This window comes from Talpa occidentalis, unplaced genomic scaffold, assembly GCF_014898055.3.
Source record: "Talpa occidentalis isolate TD23 unplaced genomic scaffold, MPIMG_talOcc4v2.1 talOcc4.6, whole genome shotgun sequence".
Taxonomy (NCBI): Eukaryota; Metazoa; Chordata; class Mammalia; order Eulipotyphla; family Talpidae; genus Talpa; species Talpa occidentalis.
In genome coordinates, this window is record NW_023604972.1 from 96,540,916 (window position 1) to 96,561,390 (window position 20,475).

The 20,475-nt window shown below is 33.0% G+C and overlaps 1 protein-coding gene across 4 annotated transcripts in view; it reads left to right on the forward strand.

The window, feature by feature from the left end:
* Positions 1-20,475, forward strand: part of XRCC4 (X-ray repair cross complementing 4) — a 193,636-nt gene that overhangs the window by 14,187 nt on the left and 158,974 nt on the right. For 3 of the 4 annotated variants that reach the window (XM_054688311.1, XM_054688310.1, XM_037530437.2), the window contains 2 exons: positions 7,588-7,736; positions 15,159-15,334. In XM_054688311.1, coding sequence (XP_054544286.1) covers positions 7,598-7,736; positions 15,159-15,334 — 315 coding nt within the window. In that variant the 5' untranslated portion in view covers positions 7,588-7,597. Of the gene's footprint in view, positions 1-7,587; positions 7,737-9,251; positions 9,359-15,158; positions 15,335-20,475 lie in introns of those variants that run through there. The other variant, XM_054688312.1, reaches the window with a different exon arrangement.

Genomic DNA, 20,475 nt, shown 5'->3' on the forward strand with positions numbered 1-20,475 from the left:
CACACTTTCCACTCCTCCTACCGTGACTAAATATGGGCTTACACCTGACTTGCATAGTCCCTGCAGTAATTAAGATGTACATACCCTTGCTAGAAAACAGGATTTCATTTAAATTTTAGCAGGTACAAAATTTCAGTATACTTTAAGAATACATCATTTATTGGGATTCAGAATTAAATCTTTTATTTATATCGTGAAACCACCTGTCCCTGGAGTTGTCCAAAATATGTTCAGGAATGTGACTAAAAATGACTAGGACCCAGAAATTGTAGGACAAGAAATAAGTATGTAATTATTCATCCTCTTAAGAATGCAAGTCTTCATGAGCAGTTTATGACTTAACTATTATTTGAACCATGTGAAATTGCCAATTTTTGTTGGTTAAGAATTGTTAAATAGTAGCAATCTAATGTGGCTCCTAATATTACTGAGTTAGGTAATGTCACCAGTTGAGTACATGTTTTAGGTGTTTTTTTTTTTTTTCTTTTTCCAGGATTAACTTTTATTTCTCTTGTATCCTGCTCTTAACCATTCATCCCCTTATTTGCCATTAGACAGGTAAATAAGCGTAGTTATAACTCTATGGGGGGGGGGCTCTGTGAATGGGAAGAAAGTGCAGTGCAATTCTGATTTCTTTTCTACAACATAAAATGCTTTTAATTACATCTGAATTCTGTGCAGCACATTTTTCAAGTACTGAACACTAAACAAGCTGTCTTTCGTGGCAACACACCCTCATTCTTCTTAAATTAAAATATGAGGCGTGTCAAGATTTCTCAGCTTAAGAAATCATAACTACTGAATTCTTAATGAAAAAAGACTTTCTTTCCACTACTGCTTTATCTGTTCAGTTCTGTTAAGTGTCATTCTCACATGAAACTCTACAGTTAGAGTTGACATGTACTTGTGAACCTATAAAGTTTCCCAAATGAAAACTATGCTCTCATCCTTTCTGCCAGGGGTGTATGTAATCAAGAGTGATGATATAAAGTCAGTCATAGTCTTGGGACTTTGGATCTAAGTTTAAGATAATTTTGGGTATCTAGGTATTAGATTTTATGTGGGAAACATAATTCAGGCATCAGGTCTTTATTGCTTTTTAATTATCACTTTATAGGGTAAGAGAAAAGGAGAGGAAGTGAAATTTAAATGAGTCACTGAAAATAATGATTGTTAATGCTTGTAAAAGATAAGTAGAGGAAACGATTAGTAATGTGATATTTGGAATGCCAGCAGCTGGCATACCACAGTCCTAAGAGGTAATTGAGAGTGGACTATGATCATGACAAAGATGACTTTTTAGATTTATTTGATTGTTCTCATGCATTATTCCTAAAAAATACTAGATTAATTTAGTGTGTTCTTAGAACATCAGCTGTAAGTTACACACACACACATATATATATATATATATATATATATATTTTAAACAGGATTATACCAACAACCTTAACTCTATTTTACTGTAATTCAGTGTAGCGAAACCCTTCTCTTTTGCTGGAGTTGAGTAGTTTCTAGGACATGGGACTTTCAGTATTAAAATCCGGAAAATATCACATCTACCTGGACAGATCATCACCATACTTTAATTTTCAAAATTGTTAGGATGGAGATCATCCTGTTATGATTAGGAAGCTATTTAATAATCTTGTAAATTCTTTAACCTTAAAGCTTAGAAAATTCTTAAGATATAGTATTTCAGGAAAGCAATCCTAAAGAAGCTTAGTTTGATATTTTAATTCTTTCGGAAAATTAAAGATAAATTGATTTTGTAGTCATTTTGAGTAAAATCTTAATTTACCCTTTAGTCAGATAGAAAACACCAATGAGCCAAGTTGGCATATTATCGATAATAAATGATGAATTAAAAAAATCCTCAGTGTGGCATTTCTGATGAGATAAACATGAATGTTAATGCTTTAAAAATAATAAGCATATAGGAAAATAGCCTTTATTAGCACTTAGTTTTTCTGAATTGTTGCATATTTGTCTTATCAAATGGAGACATCATTTTCTTACGTAAACCTTCCTTTTTTCTCTAGCAATTATATGTTCCTATCTTTTGAAAATTTGTAATGTGATAGAACATTACAGAAGAGATTTTCCCCCCAAATCTAAGGCTTACAATTTTCTTCGTCTTTTCCTCCTTTAAAAAAATAAAATCAAACAAAATAAGGTAATCAAGAATCTAATTACAGCCTATTAACAGCTTGTACTGTGTGCTGATCTCTATTTTGAACTCACTTTAGGTATCAGCCTACTTTTCTCAACAAGGGGGCACTTAAGTTAATTGCTTCATTAGAAACATGCATTTAGCCCTTTCTGATCTGTAAGTACAACTCTTTGGCTTAACTGCAGAAGTTTGAACACCTGCAGACCAAGCAGCTTGAAAAGAAGTCATAATTGGTATAAAGGAAAATAAAAGAAGCTCAAGTTCAAAATGGTGTTTATCAATGATACAGTGTTGTCACTAACTTGAGCTGACCTAAGAGAGTTGGCTACTAAACTGCTCCTTATCAGCATCCAAAAGGGCATACAAAATTCTTTGTAAACTAATTTAAAAAGTGTCTTGTTTATTCAGAAGCAACTGTGAATGGTATTTGTTCAGCGCATAGATCACATCAATTGCATACCAGCCAACAACTTATTTCTCTCTAAGAGAGAAGCCAAGTATCAAAGACACAAAGTACTAAAGATAAGCTTCTCAATTCTCAACTGTTCTGGGTTCTCAATAAAGCTACTCATGTACAAATGGGGTGGGACCCAACTGTTTCCACCTGCAGGCTTGTGTTAGCTCCTTGGCTCTGGCTGGGAGAGGTGCTGATACTACTGTGACCTTTAGTGCCCTTAGAAAACAAAACACAGGCTTCCTTATGGCCCTAATCAATCAGTCCCTCTTAAGGGGGTTCCACCCCTTCTTCCTTCAAGCCCTCTAGGGGCAAAAAAAAAAAAAGCGCTATGCAAAGAAGCGCTATGCAAAGAGATCCTTGATTCATTTTCCTAACTCTTGAAAGACATTCCAAGTCATCCTTTTTTTTTTTTTCCTGTTTCTGTGGTTCATCCTTAGATATTTTGTATTTGATATTTAATAGAGTAACCTCAGTATGTAAAAGAATTAAGTACTTTCTAAACTGGTTCAAATGGTTACTTATTAGGAAATTAAGGCTCAGTTGAGATGAAAACAAAACATTTCCGAGGCTACTGAGGCACAAAATACTTAGAGGATAGTGATTTGTCATATTTGACTAGTATTTATGTTAATTGCTTAAACATGTCTCACAGGTAGTATCCAAACTTACAAATCTTGGGCTTCTGAATATAATAGAACCATTTAGATAAAACCATTTACTTTTTGTGATAAATACCTAAAGTTAATCAGAAAATTGGGAAATGTTTAAACATGAATATTCAAAGATATTAAAACTAATCTGATCCTTACATGTCTTCTTAATATTAAGGCCTTTTGTATTATTATGTAAGTAGGATGAGTTACTGACATGCATATGGAACAGTGAATTTAAAAATAATTTGTCTCTATAATTAGAAATTTGTTGGTTGTTTCAAATATGGTAAAAATAGCCCTGAAACTAGTTGCTGTTTTAACATTATTGTAAATGCTGCCATTTCCTTTCACAAAGTTATACTGATGTCCATTGCCATAATTCTTGAGGCACACTTAAAAAGAAATAACCTCTGGATGTACATGTGTTTCTATGTGTTTGTATATAAATTCTGTAGAGGCAAATAATGGCCTTCATAAATTATTTCTATTACTTGATTCTTCACAAAATTGTGGGTTTTGAGTGTATTAAAATTATGAAAACCTCTCTGTGCCTTTTTTATGATGCACAGGCAAATAGTAACACATTGTACAGTGACTTTCAAATTTAAGGATTACAAAGCATGCAATTAATTGACTACATGTTAATTATATTAACTGATCTGAAAGAAAATATTCACAGCGGATAAAGCATTTCAGTGCTAAGCACATCTAGGCAAACTGGACCTCACTATTGGGAAAAATTTTGACAAAATTAAATAAAATTAATTTTTTTACAGTGATTATGAGGAAGTCAAATATACAAATTTACATATTTGAAAGATATTAATATGCCTAATTAATGTGGCTCTGTTTGTTTTATAACTTTGTATTTACTGGGAAGAATAGTTTTCTGAGTAAACAACATGGAAATTAGAATTATTGTTAATTTATCATTTGCTAGGCTCTTATACTCCTAATTTTAGACTTTTTTTCATACATTCTGGACATTTTCTCTGCTACCTTATTTTATAATGGCATAGCAATGACATTCTATAATTAAGCATCCCTCCCAACCCACAGGAGGTAAAGATCTATAAGTAAGTTAGCCTTGTTTTGTGTAAAAATGTTAGGTTACATGTTGCTTTTATTTTCAGTTATTGACATAAATATACTTGATTTATGAGAACATAATAATTTTAAATTGAGAGACCAAATTAAAAATCTGGATTTAAATGTTACTCCTTGTTAAATAATTATTAACCAATTTGTAAATTAATGATAATTAAAATTTTGTTTTGGATTTTTATAGCATGTTTATTGATCATAAATATTTGAAGAATTTTACACCCTTCCTCCAAAGAAAATATTAATGAATTTTTTTGAACTTTTTAAGGTTCATGTAGTAAGATTAATTCTGTGATTAGAGAATAATTTTCTCTGGTTTTTCATCTTTGAAGTTTGTGCTTTGCTTTCTGTTTTAATTTTCTTACAATGTTTATTCTTTGTATATTTGTTAATTTTAGGGTTGATCTTTACTTTTGTTAGCTTCTACAGTTTAAGTGTCTCTTATTAAAGTGTCTGTGGTCAGAGGATATTTCTGTATTAGAAATAAATATAGTTGTTTGTTTTGAACTAAATTGTATGTGTCATAAGACACTCTAGTTAGTTGGAGATCATTCTGTATGAGATTCTAGAATAAATTACCAGAAGAATGACTTTTAAATTCATAGAGTTCTGTTTCTGATCATTAGAAATGAGAGTAAGATCAGTAAGAAAAAGCTTAATTGTCCTTTTTATTTTTTTTTTCAAATAACATTGCTAAGTTGGAAAAATAAGTAGGTTTTGCCAAGGACTTTCCTGATATCCTTGTGACTTAAATGGAGATAGCAGCAGTATACTTACGTAGTTTAACAGTTGATGTCTATGAGACTTGTTTTAATGGCAACTCACAGGGATCTATATTTGAGCTTGTGTTACTCAACATTTTACATGAATGATTTGACTGCTTAGAGGTTAATCATATTTTTTAAATGATGCAGGTGACAGATAATAAGTATGTTGGATCACAGTAGCAATCACTATTCAAGGTAACCTTAAAAAGACAATATAGAATATGAAATTGTATCTATGTCAAAAAAAAGTTGAACCTTTTATAGATATTTAGTCACATGATTTATGATGAAGCTTACACAGCAGTGCAGTTTGAGAAAGGATAGTCTTTAATTAGTAGTACTAAGTCAGTTAGATATCCACATGGGTAAATACACCTTGGCATTTACCTGCCACAATGCACAATAATAAATTCCAGATGGATTGCCAATCTAAATGTATGAGATATAATTATAAAATCTTTAGATAAAAACAGGAAAACATCTTAGTGACCAAAGAGTTCTTAAGTAGGGTGCAAAAAGTACTAACCATCAAATAAAAAGGTCGATAAAATGCAATCCTATTGAAATTAAGAATTTCTTTTCATCCAAAACTATTATTAGAGTAAAAATGTATTAGACTGGAAAAAATTATTCATAATATGTTTACCTGTTAAAGGATTCATATTGAAAATAAAAAAACAAATCAAAAAGAAATAAAGAGCAAATAAGTAAGAATAAAACACTGAATAAAAACAGTAGTGAAATTGAACAGTCCACAACAGGATATTTAAATGTCCAGTAGATATGTGGAAAGGATTCAATGTAATGATACATTAGAAAAATTATGTTGAACTCACAAATATATATATAATACCCACTAAGAAGGCTAAAACTTAAAAAAGATGAGAAATGTTTATATGGTCTTAGAGTAGTTATAACTCTTATATACCAAGTGTGAATTGGTGTAAGCATTTTAGAAAACTTTTGTCTGTATGGTATTAAAACTGAATACATGCATGTCCTCTGACGCAGCAGTTCCACTGATCGGTATATACTGAACAGAAATGTATGGGCATTTGTGATAGTTAAACCTGGAAAATACTCAAAATGCCTATCACTAGTAGAGTGGATATATAAATTATATACATATAATATATATGTATATACAGACTATATCCATTTAATGGAAAACTCTACAGCTATGAGAATGATTTCCAAGTCTAAGAAGCAATGTGGATGTATTTCATAAGCATAATGTGGAGTTTAAAAAATGAACAAAAAATAAAACACTGTATAGTTACATTTACAAAAAAGTATAAAATCTATCAATATGTGAATCTTTGGTAGAATCTTTGGGGATATAGTGACTGGAAGGGAGGAAGTGGGAGAATAAGTTCTGAGTTGCTAATGTCCTGCTTCTAGATCTACACAGTTTAATTTGTTAAATTATAAAATTTACCAAATTATATTTTTGATATATTTACTTTACCCTGTATGTAATAAGTAAGTGCAAAGTTTTAAAAATGCAAAAAAAAAAAATTGTCCTTAGGCTGGGATACCCATCTCAGTTACAGGGTGCTCCTGTCAAACTGGGTACAGAGTGTGAGTCACTGAGCCTGGGAACCCCTTTCTTGGAGACGGCATAACCAGCTTTTGGGTTCTGAGATTTTGTGTCCCTATGCTTTGTGCTTATTCTCCATTTTCACTTCACACCATCTTTTTCCTGACAGAGATGAAGACACTTGATCAAACTTATCCTCTCTAATTAGAATCAAATTCTAGTCCTGAGATCACTCATACTAATTCTTGTGATCATTTGTTTTGTTGTAGAGAAAGAGATTATTGACTCTTGGAGAAAATAAACTCTTCATATTGGTGGAGTTAGTAATATTTATTCAGCTTATAAATTGGGCAAATCATTTGCCATTTATCATTCTCATGGCTGTATAGTTTTCCATTAAATGGATATAGTCTGTATATACATGTATATTATATGTATATAATTTATATATCCAGTCTACTAGTGATAGGCATTTTGAATTTTTTCCAGGTATAACTATCACAAATAGCCATGCATTTCTGTTCAGTATATACCTATCAGTGAAACTGCTGAATCAGAGGATATTCATGTGTTCAGTTTTAATACTATGCAGCCAAAAGTTTTCTAAAATGCTTGCACCAATTTACACTTGGTATATAAAAGTTATAACTACTCTATGACCTTATAAAAAATGTGCTTTCATCGTCTCTAAAATTGTGAATCAATATTGAACAGAACTGATTTACTGACTTTGGTGGTTGGTTAACTATTACTATTATATGTGTTTTGTTTTATTTATTACCTAAGTCTCTTGGTGCTTTGTGCAGTTGAAAGATCAGTACATAAAACATCACTATTTGATAGTGATTGTTACAATTTCTTACAAAAATATTTATTTTATTCTTCTATAACAGGTCACCAGAAATGGAGAAAAAAGTAAGCAGGATCTGTCTTGCTTCTGAACCTGATATAATTCATTTTCTACAAGTCACTTGGGAGAAAAATCTAGGATCTGGTTTTGTTATTACACTCACTGATGGTCAGTCAGTATGGACTGGGACAGGTAATATTAAAATCAAATTTCTTAAAAGTAAAATTTTGAAAATGTGCTATGCTTTAGTCTTCAATGATATAGCCACTAAATTGTTTCTTTAAAAGATAACTGAGAAAATTTAAAATACAGCTTTTTCTTGTTATTGCTGTTTAACTATATTTAGATCGCTAATATTTAGTGTTTTTTCCCTATGATTAATAATTAATATCAGGATAGAGAGACATGTGCCTCAACAAACTCTGGTTTCCATTTGTAAGTCAAAGTACTAAAACATGGACTTGATCAGAGTTTTAAAATGATCTCTTTATACAAAACATAAATCATACTTTTTACATGTATCTTTTCATAGGGCTCCAGGGGCATATTAGGAGGCACAGGAAGGTGGTTTGACTGTGCCAAGGGTTTATGTTGGCTTGAGTGATGCTTTTCTTTTACTTCATAGACTTACATTGTTTGAATTATTTTCCAATGACCATGTACTAAATTTGTAACAAAATGAAACAGAACTCATAATCTAAAACTTTGTTAACAGGATTCAAACCCATATGGGCAATTTTGGCTGTTAATTTCTGGAATAGAATTTTGATTTTTTTAATCTTTGGTGACATCTTTTACAAAGACTACTAACCAGGCCCTCCCTGTTGGCCTAGGGGTTAAGTATCAGTGCTACCACTGTGATGGCTCACCCCAACACTTGTGTTTGATCCCAGGCCAGGGAGCTAACCCATATGGCACAGCAGACCTCTCCTGTCTCTCATGTGCTGCTCCCTTCAGCAGTGTATTTCAGTAGGCCCACCTGTTCTGCTTCCTACTCTTTCTCTGGTGAATCCTCTCACTCCCTGCACCTCTGGCCTGCACCCCAGTTCTTCTATGCAAAATAAATAACAATCTTATAATAAAGGAATAATTCTTTAAAAAAAATTACAAAGACTAATAACCCTGAAATCATTTATGGAACATGACAGGTATAAAGTAAATAATCTTGAATTATGTTCTACTCATCTAGAAAAGCTTTTCTGAAATATGTTATTAAAAGATTTTTTAAAACTATTTTGATAGCTATATAGTGGTCATTCTAGAGTTATGAGTGATATTTCAAGTAAATTAATTTTGTCATTTATATACTATTTGAATCTAACTCAACTTTTGAAATATTTCTCTATAATTTTTTATAATCATTATATTATCTTTTAATATAATACATTGTAAAATTTAGAATGTTTCTTGAATGTTATAAAATCAGTTATATAGTATAGTCAAACTGAATATACTTGCATATACTTTTTTTATTTGTGGTTTATGATAAAGATTAGGGCATGCTGATATATAGATTATTGTAAAATAAAGAAATTTCAAGGATAATGTTTGCATTACCTGTCACGGTATCTATTTAAACTATACATTTCTATGAAGAGAAATGAATTGTTGGTTGGTTGTTGCAATGTAGGAATGATGGAAAATTTGTCAGGTTAGCTCTATGTTAGTCGCTGAAAGTATACTTAGGTAATAGCATCTCTATTTTAGGGTGAAGGGGCTACATATACCATACACATGCCAATCATCTGAAAGAGAGGAGCAGTTCTAATCGCACAGCCCAGGACGCAGGTGCTGGGTGAAGTGGCTGCTTGTGTGTTAGGAATACTGTATTTATAATTTAAGTCTTTCTAATTGACAAATGACTTACTCTATATAATGAAGTTATGGTCAAACAGATGACCTTGAGGTATTTTAATTGTTAAAGAAAAAATTAAACCTAATATAGTCAGTAAACCTCATTCACCAAGGCAAAGAACAATAATTACATATATAAATTTTTTTATCATAAAGGATCAGGAACAAGAGTACTTTGATTAACTCCTAAATATTAAATTAACTAGAAAGTTGATTTTATGTTTATGGAACATTTTGTTTATGTCATACAAAATGAGGCTATAGTTGTTCTTAATATATTGATATGAATGTTTTTTCATCAGACTAGATCTATTGAAAACAAAGAAGATATTTTGTCAACTACTCTGAATTATATCTGGATTAGTACCTAGAACATACGTGCTTAATGGATATTCTTTGAAAGAAAGAATAAAAGGATGCCTCAAATATATAAAACTAGTTAGGAACAAAGGAACGTGAACCATTTCAGGGTTGGTGTAGTTTTAATGAAAACTCCAGTTTCATATTTATTTATTGTTGGCTTTGATCATAAAAGCATTATGTTCCACAATTTGTTTTGTAGGTAATGAACTTACTCTTAGCAATGTGATTTTAAACTTTTTTCCCCTTTGGTGGATAGTTAACATTTTAGCTTCCTATACTGAGAAAGCTTTCAAAGAAATTTTCCAGTGGGCTGTGTATTTTTATTTTCTTTTCAAAGATGCAAAGTTTTAAATCTCTCATAAGTTATATATATTTCATTATCCATTGCTATTTTCTTGTTGAATCTTTAGGGATAAAATATGAAACCAAATAATATAACATGTTTCCTTGTTTAGTTGAGGCTTTTTACATAAATATAATTTGGTTTGTCACTTTATAAATAGACAATACTGTGATTAAAACATTGAAACAATTAAATAATTGTAACATGAAAATAAATTTCCTTCCTATACCTCATCCTGTTTTTGGTATAACATTTTGATTGCTGTAGCCTTCAATTTGGATAATTTTTTTTCTTTTCATTTGAGTGAAATTAAAAGGATGTGGGGTGCTTTTTAATCTCCCACACATAAAACTCACTGATTTCTTTTCCTTTAGCAATGCTCTATCTAATGAATGTTTTGGAGTCTAATTATCATGTGGTCTGTCATCACTTCAGTGTTATAGAGGATTATATATATCACAGGGTTAAGTCACAAAGTGAGTTAATGATCCATAACTATTATGAGACTTCTTTAAGAATTGCAGTCGGCAGTAAGAAACTTTTATCACCCACCTCGGGAGTAGTTCAAAGTTCCTGGAAGAGTACATTTTATTATGTTTATTGTCAACTAATTATAGCCACTTTGTATTTGTCCTAAACATTGATACTTGGTGACCTATGTGGAGATTATATCATGGAATTAAGTGGAAAAGGATCTTTAATAAATAAAAAAATGGGTCCATGATATCATCATGATTCCTAATGAGATAACAAGATTGTATTCTGAGCTCAGCCCCAAACTTATACAAAGTCTTTGGCTATACAAAGTCTTTGGCTCATAGTATGTAAGAATCCGAAGGAAAGAATTTCCTTACTTATGTTTTTATCTGCCTGTAAATCATGTAATTGTGATGCTTTCCTTGGGTCCTGCCTGTCAGAGAACAATTCCTTGGTTTTTGTACATGTTGGCCTGCTCACTATTTTTCTCTCTCTTTCTCTCTTACACATTTCTGCTGTATCCTTGCTAAATTTTATCATTCCATGGCTTTTATTCCTGGTCACTGAACTTTTTGGAGCATCAAATGCTCACAGTCTTGCTTCTTTCAGGTGATCTTAGCATAAAATTAAAAACTGGTGACCAAGTTGTTTTTCCAAGATTAATATTCTAAATAGGACGACAAAATTTCACATTTTCTGTCTAGGAAATATTTAAATAAATTAAAAAATATTGGACTTTGGGCCTTCCTGGTGGTGCAGCGGTTAAGCGTTGGGCTGAGAAGCTGCTCACAGCCTCTGCAGCACTGGTTGGATCCCTGGCCACTGGCGAGGGTCTCACATGGCATGCAGACCTCTCCTGCTGTGCCCGCTGTTCCCCTCAGCAGTGTACTTCATTAGTCTGCCTGTTCTGCTCCATGCTCTGTCTCTGGTGAATTCTCTCTCACCCTTCCGCGTTTCTGACTGTACCCAGTGCTTGTATAAATAAATAAATAAATCTTTTAAAAAAAAAGTTGGACTTTTCTTTAAATATAGTTTTTAAAGAGGAACTATAGAAAGATAATTTCCCTTTATATTTTCCTATCAAAAATGAAATATTCCATAATAATAATCAACATAACATTCACAGATAGAGTAACAGAACATGCTATCTACTATGTTATGTAAGAGGATATTTAAGATGTCATTCTTAAATCAGGCTCTGTAAGCTAGCATTTTTGTCTCTCTGTTTAACTGAAGATCCCTGGGCCTTGGTTAGTGCCTAGCATGTATTAGATGATCCTTAAGCACGGTTTAAAATTAATGAATTGGGGGCCTCCCCGGTGGCGCAGCGGTTGAGCGCTGGGTTGCGAAGCTGCCCGCAGCCTCTGCAGCGCCGGTTCGATCCCCGGCTGTTCCCCGGCCACCGGAGGAGGGTCCCACATGGCGCGCAGACCTCTCCTGCCGCCCGCTGCTCCCCTCAGCGGTGTACTTCGGTCCTTCTGCCTGCTCTGCTCCCCGCTCTGGCTCTGGTGAATTCTCTCACCCTCCCGCGCTTCTGACTGTACCCAGTGCTTGTATAAATAAATAAACAAACAAATAAATGAACGAATAAATAAATAAATACATCTTTAAAAAAAAAAAAAATTAATGAATTGAATCAATAAATTCTATAAAATGTTTTGAGACATGTTTCTTTTCTTTTAATGAAATTCATAATAGTTTTCAGGATGTTTCATTAACAAACATGCTTTTTGTGTTTTCTTTAAAGTTTTTCTGTGGTTGCCTTAAAGATGGTTTCTACAGATTTATTTCTTATTTCTCTGTGCAATAATTACTTTCCTTGGATATTTATAACTTCAAACACATAAAATTATTCAAACATATAACATGAGATAATTCCTTAAGTAGGAAGCATTTGCCTTATTTTCCTGTTTTTTCAGAAAAGCCAATAGAACATTTCAGAAATTAAGTAACCTTGATAGGGATGATCATCTTAAATATGTATCTGCTTCAATGAGAGAAAAAATGTGGTAAAATATGTTTGAAGCTGTAAAATCACAGATTATAAGATAATTTTATTGCTACTGCATTGGAAAGGCTGTGTGGAGATTCATATTTTACTATCACAACTTATTATCAAAAATTTATCATGAACAATAATAAAGGGATACATTCCAAGATTCTTCATTGTCATGGGGTTTTCAGACACTTGATAGCACAAAGATCAAAGTTTGAAAAGTTACATTATAATTTTAGGGATTTTTTTTTTAAAGATTTATTTATTTATGCATACAAGAACTGGGGCACAGGCTAGAGGTGTGGAGGGTGAGAGGTTTCACCAGAGACAGAGTAGGGAGTAGAAAAGGCAGATCTACTGAAATACACTCCTGAGGGGAGCAGCAGGCGAGTCATGAGAGGTCTGCTGCGCCATGTGGGTCACGTCCCTGGCTGGGAATATAACTCCTGTTGCAGTGGTTGCAGACAGCTTCATAGTGTTGCGTCTTAACCCATTGAGTCACCAGAGAGGCCCAATTTTAGGGATTCTTTAATTCTGTAATGTTTCATATTAATGTGTTTTTTTTATAATCATGGAAGGAAATAATTTATCCTGTGTCACATAACTCTGCCTCACTTCACAACAAAACAACTGGGAGACATAAGTATGAATCCTAGCTTCACCACTTATTTATTCCATAACCCTAGAGATTACTTGACCCTCTGAACTTCAATTTTATCAATTGTCAAGTGAAATTAATTTCAATATTTCAATGTTATCAGGGCAAAAATAGATAAATATAACCTTGATAGCCAAAAATATAGAACCATATGAGTTTCTCATCATTCTGGTAGCGTGAGTTAACACTGAACATGATCTAACCATTCACATTCTAAACAAATGTTCCTTTAAATCTTTGTAATTTAAAAACAAAAAGACTGCCGCTTTTGAATATAAGAAAGGGAAAGCCTCAGCTGTCATTATGTAGAGATATCTGAAAATCAATATGGTTATTGTGAACTGAAGGTTAATTATAGGCTCATGGAATAATCTGAACTAGATCTATGTCTAAATGCCAGTGATAGTAATACTTGAATGGGGTGGAATATTGAGACTCCACGCCTCTGAGAGGCTGTGGCTGAGTTCTCAATTTAAACAAAGGAACCTGGAAGTCTTGTTAATGAAATCATCTCAAAAAACCCCACAAAAATCTACTCTCTGACTTGGAAATGTAGAATAGAATCTGAACAGTCACTAAGGACTATGAGTGAATGAAAATCTTAACAAAAATCAAAACCTGAAAGTTACATATGGGCTGGGGTGGGAGGTTTAAATTTTAATTTTTTTTCAACTGTCAAAAGCAAGTTAAATTTTCTTTCAGTATTTTAGGCAATCCAAGCCTGTAACTTTCATTTAATACCCTCTCTACTCTACAGAGCACTTGGTACTCTGACTAGAGGAGAGCCATGTTCAAACATTACAATGCACGAAAGGAAACAGCCTAATGAGACTATGTAACCAGATAAAAGTAACAGAATTAATACTCCCAGGAACCATGTTTTAAAGACCAACAGAAAGAACTTAAATATGGTTAAAGATTTCACTTATTTAAAAGAAGGGTGTTGTAAGAGCAGAATACTATGGAAAAGAAAGAGAAAGAATTAAAAATGTGATTCTTCATATAGAAATATGTATGAGTAAAACATCAGCTTAAAAAATTTAGATAAGAGAATTGAAAGCCATATCTGTAATGTAGTGTATGCCATAGAGGTCACACTTCATATATATTAGTTCCCTTTCCTTTCCTTCTTTATCATCCCCCTTCCTTCATCTACTATTTTTTTCTGTTGGCACATCATAAGATGAAAGTAAACTCCACTTTTTTTTAAAAGGATTTATTTATTTATGCATACAGGAACTGGGGTACAGGCGAGAGGTGTGGGAGGTGAGAGGATTCACCAGAGACAGAATGGGGAGCAGAACAGGCAAATCTATTGAAATACACTGCTGAGGGGAGCAGCAGGTGAGACAGGAGAGGTCTGCTGCACCATGTGGGTCACCTCCCTGGCCAGTGATCCAACTCTTGCTGCAGTGACTGGGGATAGCTTCATATTTTGTGACTTAACTCCTTGCACCACAAGGGAGGCCCCTCTACTTTTACTTTAATTTGACTCCATCCTTGTGAGTGAAAAATAGCTTATAGACTATTTAACTTCTTTAATAGTTGAGACAAAGAGGGCAGATATTGTAAAATACTGAGCTTATTAATCATTATAGGAAATAATTTATCTGGCTATGACCACGAGAGGGTACACAAACTGGTAGTTTCTTTGGTCATTTACATCTGAGAATAGAGAAAGAATGCAAGAGGTCTAATGCTTTTCAAGTGGTAATTGAGACTAAATAAAGAATTTCTGAAAAATTAACTCAGTTAAAACTTCTGATTTGACTTGAAAATGTGTGGTGTGTGAGTTGATTTTATTTTTTTTTATTTTATTTTTTTAATTGCTATAATATATGTGATAAATTAGTACCAGCAGGTAAATATGTTCTCATGTTTAGAAATTCATTTTTCATTTCAAAACTTTTATGTTTTCTATAGTTGTTGAATCAGAGATTTCCCAAGAAGCTGATGACATGGCAATGGAAAAAGAGAAATATGTTGATGAACTGAGAAAAGCATTGGTGTCAGGTGCAGGCCCAGCCGACAAATACAAGTTTAATTTTTCTAAGGAGTCTTGTCACTTCTCCTTTGAGAAAAACCTGAAGGATGTTTCAGTAAGTAAAACCTTCCATTTTGTTATAAATGTGGTAAACTGTCACAGCACTTGATGAGGAATTATTTAAGTAACTAACCTTTTATTCCCAGAATACCTAGAAATAAAAGTTTGAAAGTACTTGGTTTCAAAGTTGGAAGAATGCTTTGAAGTTACAGTCATTAAATGTAATATTAATGAATCATGAGAAATTTTATTTGGAAAATTTATTTAGATTTTAGTGCTTTAAAAATTAGCATTATAGGGATAATTATATGCTGAGCCATTCTAAAAAAGTAAGGTCAAGTTATTGAAATAAGTTCGGAGAAATACATAAAGAAATAAAATTATCTATTTACCTTTAAATATTTAATAATGATAACATTTTCTTCCTTATTGGAATGTATTAGAAATTTAAAAAAAATGATATTGGTAAGTGTAGTAAGACATACAGTTAGGAATTAAGGCACTTTATTATATTGAAATTGATTGAAAGAAGTAACTTAGAACCCAGACTTTCCAAAGCTTGCATGCTTTACAGATGTGAATGTCTGCTCTTCTTCTTCCTCAGTTCCTACATCAGTTCAGATCAAGTGTAGTAAGACATATAATTAGGAATTAAGGCACTTTATTATATTGAAATTGATTGAAAGAAGTAACTTAGAACCCAGACTTTCCAAAGCTTGCGTGCTTTACAGATGTGAATGTCTGCTCTTCCTCTTCCTCAGTTCCTACATCAGTTCAGATCAAGGTAGACAGTTATTTATCAAAAGTGAAATAGTATTTGTATATTTTACCTAAGTTTATGGGATATTTAGTGACTGAACTATTTGTTTTGTGTAAGTGGTTTATTACCAGTTACAAACTCTATATAGTAAAAGGGAAGGAAATTTTTACTATATTTGTGCTGAAAACTAAATTGAATTTAAAAATTCTTTAAGGGAGTAGGATCAAAACTGGGGTGGGAAAGGCCCAAGGGACTATGGTGATGGTACAGGGGTGAATTTGTGGTGGGAATTTTAGAGACTATATCCACGATGAGAAAGCATACATTGTCCAAAAATGAAGAATGATGTAAAAAAAATATAAAATTAAATTAAAAAAATAAAATTTCTTTAATTCAGAATCATTAGTTATTTCACCAATTAGAAAAACTTTTAAAGCAAAAAGTGAAGTCATTATTTTCAATTGTATGTTATCCGAAGAATAATGCAGACAAACTGGATTCAGCAATTATTTCTTTGTTTGTTTAAAAGATTTATTTATTTATTTATATAAGCACTGGGTACAGTCAAAAGCACAGGAGGATGAGAGAATTCACCAGAGCCAGAGCAGGGAACAGAACAGGCAGACTGATAAAATACACTGCTGAGGGGAGCAGCAGGCACGGCTGGAGAGGTCTGTTGTGTCATGTGGGACCCTCGCTGGTGGCGAGGGATCAAACCAGCGCTGTAGAGGCTGCGGGCAGCTTCGCAGCCCAGCGCTCAACCACTGCGCCACCAGGGGAGGACCATTCAGCAATTATTTCTGTTTAGAAGATACATTTTCTTTTTAGCTGCCAATTTACTAAAATTTTAATATGCTGACATCTGAAAAATTGTAAATTAAAATAGGTTAAATAGGAAAGTTTGAACTGGCTACTGAAATTTTGTTATTTATTGCAAATACTCTTTTCTGTGACCCAAGTACAATCAAATGATGTTATATACACATGACTGCTGATTGTGCCTCCTAACATTTTGAAGCAGATTATTGTCAACCTGTCATTACCTATTCAATAAACATTTTTAATTAGGGACTAACGTTCCACGAAGCCAATTTCTGATATCTGTCTGCTTTGTGTATACTGATTCACAATAAATTTAAAGTTTGTTTGGTACATTTTGGGAACCTAAAAGGCATTTGATATCTTCGACATTGTGAAAGTGGGCTTTGGTACCTTCAGCATAGATGGACTACTTACCATGTCAGACAGTGCATCTGGTTTTGCTGCTTCTTTGAAAAGAGAGCTTCAGGCCTTCATGACCCTTGTGTCTTACAATTGGTTTGGTGTGTGTCAGCATCAAAAACTGTGAAAATAATCTCAAAAGATATTTTACTACTACCCTGAAACTAATCAACTTTGTCAGGGGAAAAATCTTGAGCCACTATCTTTTTAACAGATTTTCTCAAGAAATGTTTATAGAATAAAAGGTCCCCAATAATGCTGAAGTATGTTGGTTTTGTAAAGGGTATGTCTGAAAGCATTCCCTGTCAATTTAAATGGCCGCCTACTTATTTATTCATGTATTTATTTGCTTATAACAAGAAGACAGGCTACTCTTGTAACAGTTTGACAAAGAGGAATTTATTCATGACTTAGTGATAGGTTTTTGGTTATTTGAATGATATAGAACTCACAACTTAAGGTATTGCATTCAGCCTGAAATGAAGCAGATGCAACTGAAAATCACAAGTTCATTTGACTAGACTGCTACAGGAATCTGCCAGTGTTTCAGGATGTGCTTCTGCAAACTGAATTTCAGAGTGACAGTATCTTGTAAATTCATCTGCTGGCAAGAAAATAAAGAAAATTGGAAACATGGCATAACTTTTTTTTTAAGGCTAATTATGTTTTCAATGACCTGAAAATTGAAAAGGAGTTTCTTGATGACAGAGATGGTCTGGTTGTTACCAAAAATAACCACCTACTTTTAGAAGAAAATAATTAATACAGATTCAACTAAAAGTATTGTGATAAATTTTGTTGGTTGTTGACATGAGGCTACTGCTCCACAGCAAAGTATATTCCATGAGTTCTAAGTACATGTGCTACTAGATTCTAAGACTCAAGGCTTTTAGGCATTTGTTGTCCTTAATTTCATAAAGTCTTATGTGCCTCATTCTGTGTTGGACATTACTGCATAATTTAAACATTTTGAATATTCACATTATACATGACTTACTTAAAATTTGCATTTACACGAAATTTTCTATTTTTTAAAGGAAACAACTATACTACTTTTTGAATTCAGTAAGACCTGATTTGGGGAGAAACATCGTGTGTTTTATCAGAGTCCAAGAATTGTGAATTTCCAAACTAGTGAAATATTTTAATTGTATAATGTTTATATACTTTTTTTCAAAGGTTTTTAAAATTTATTTATGTATGAAAGAACTAGGGTTTAGGCCAGAGATGTGGGGGATGAGAAGATTCACCAGAGACAGAGTGGGGAACAGAACAGGCAGATTTACTGAAATACACTGCTGAGGGGAGCAGTGGGCTAGACAGGAGAGGTCTGCTGTGCCATGTGGGTTAGCTCCCTGGCTGGGTATCAAACTCATGCTGCAGTGCCTGGATATAGCTTGTTAGGGCTGAGACTTTAACCCCTGAGCCACCAGGGAGGTCCATGTTTATATACAATTTTTTGAGGAATGAGTCCATAATTTTCATTAATTGCTTTTGAGTTCATAAAACTCAAAAATTAATTTATGCTCTAAATGAATTTTCTTTGTAGACAACAGGTGTTTTTATTTTATCTTGATTCCCATTGAAATAAATGTTGAATGGCCAGCTACACATTAACTTATTTTCCCAGTCAAATCTCTGGAACCCTTCCTGTCCCATCTTACCAGGACTCTTTGGTAGTAGATTGTTTTGGATGGTACCATACTATAGTGTCAGGACTTGGAACTCATTTTCTCTTTACTATAAGTAGTGTTACCCACTCAAGATAGTATTCATTTACTTTGTGTCACTGTTTTCCTTTTGCCTTTCACAGTTCATACTAATTTTGCAGTTTATACTTGCCATGCTAACTATATCTCAATAGTCTTCATTTTCCCTTTTTTCTTTTATAACTTGCTGTTTCTTAAGGAAAAAAAAATCATTGTGAGCCACTGAAAAAGACTGAATTATCTTTAATAAGAATAACCTTAAACTCTGCCTTTAGCTTGTTCTTACCTCTGTTTTCTTATCTACAAGGCTCTAAAGTGATCTCTTAGATTCATTTGAGGTCATGTAACATATTAAAGTTTTATATTCCTAAAAATAGCTCTGTTGGCGAAAGGCTATGAAGTTTGAAAGAAATTAAACATAAACATGAGCACACAAACACATACACTTAAGAATTGGCTATAGATCAGGTCTCTATTAGAATTATAGTAAAGTCCATTTGTATTTTCCTTTATCTCTCCTGCTCCCACCATCAATCAGGTATTGACTTGAGATTATTTTGTCTGAAAATTAGACAACTTAAACACAGGGAGATTTTTCACCTTTGTAAAAATCCAAGTAGGCAGTCCCAGGTTAAGGTGATGGCCTTATGATCTTGGGCCCTCAAACTTCTTTAATCATGTGGCTTTATCCATGTTAACAGGTAGTTTTTAATCTCATGGTCTAAGATGGCTACTCTAGCTTCACTGTTACACTCACCCGTAAGGCAAACAGACCAAGTTAAAAGGAAAGACCATACGTTTTTTCTTTAAGGCTATCCCCTTACAGTTGTATCCATTACTTTTGCTCATATCCCATTGTTCAGAAGTATATCACATAACTTCACTTAGCTACATGAAAATTTGTGAAATGTGATCTTTCAGCTATCTGCTATGCCCAGAAATTCCCATTAAAACAGGGAATCTTTTTAGACTTTCAGGAAAGATTGAAACATTTAGAAGGGTTCATTTTTACTGTTACAAATGTATTTCTCTAGAATTTTCATTATAAGAATTGTTTTAGTCATATTTTAGCAAAAAATGTTACAGTATGTAGTAAGTTACAGGCTACTCTATGTCTTACTATATGTTGTAACTTTTTTTGTGGAAATGCATTCTATGTTTAAATATTCTCCCAACATTTGTTTAAATTACATTTCTCAGATATATAAGAATGAAGGAAAATAAGTTAGCCAAAGCAGCCAAAGCTGTTTTTTAAAAACAGCAGTCCAAAATCCTGTATTATTGCCATGTGTCCCTGTGGTTTGGAGGACTTTGAATTCAAATGGCTATTTCCAGATGAAATATCAGAATTGTAGCATTTATTATGGTACTCTGCCAAAGACTTTGTCGAAAATAGTAATGACTTTCAGGTTTGTGGGAATATGGGTTGCAAATGTGTTGTTTGAATGCCTGAAAAAGAAATTGTAGTATCCTTTATTTCAGTGATAAAAGTATTTATATACATTT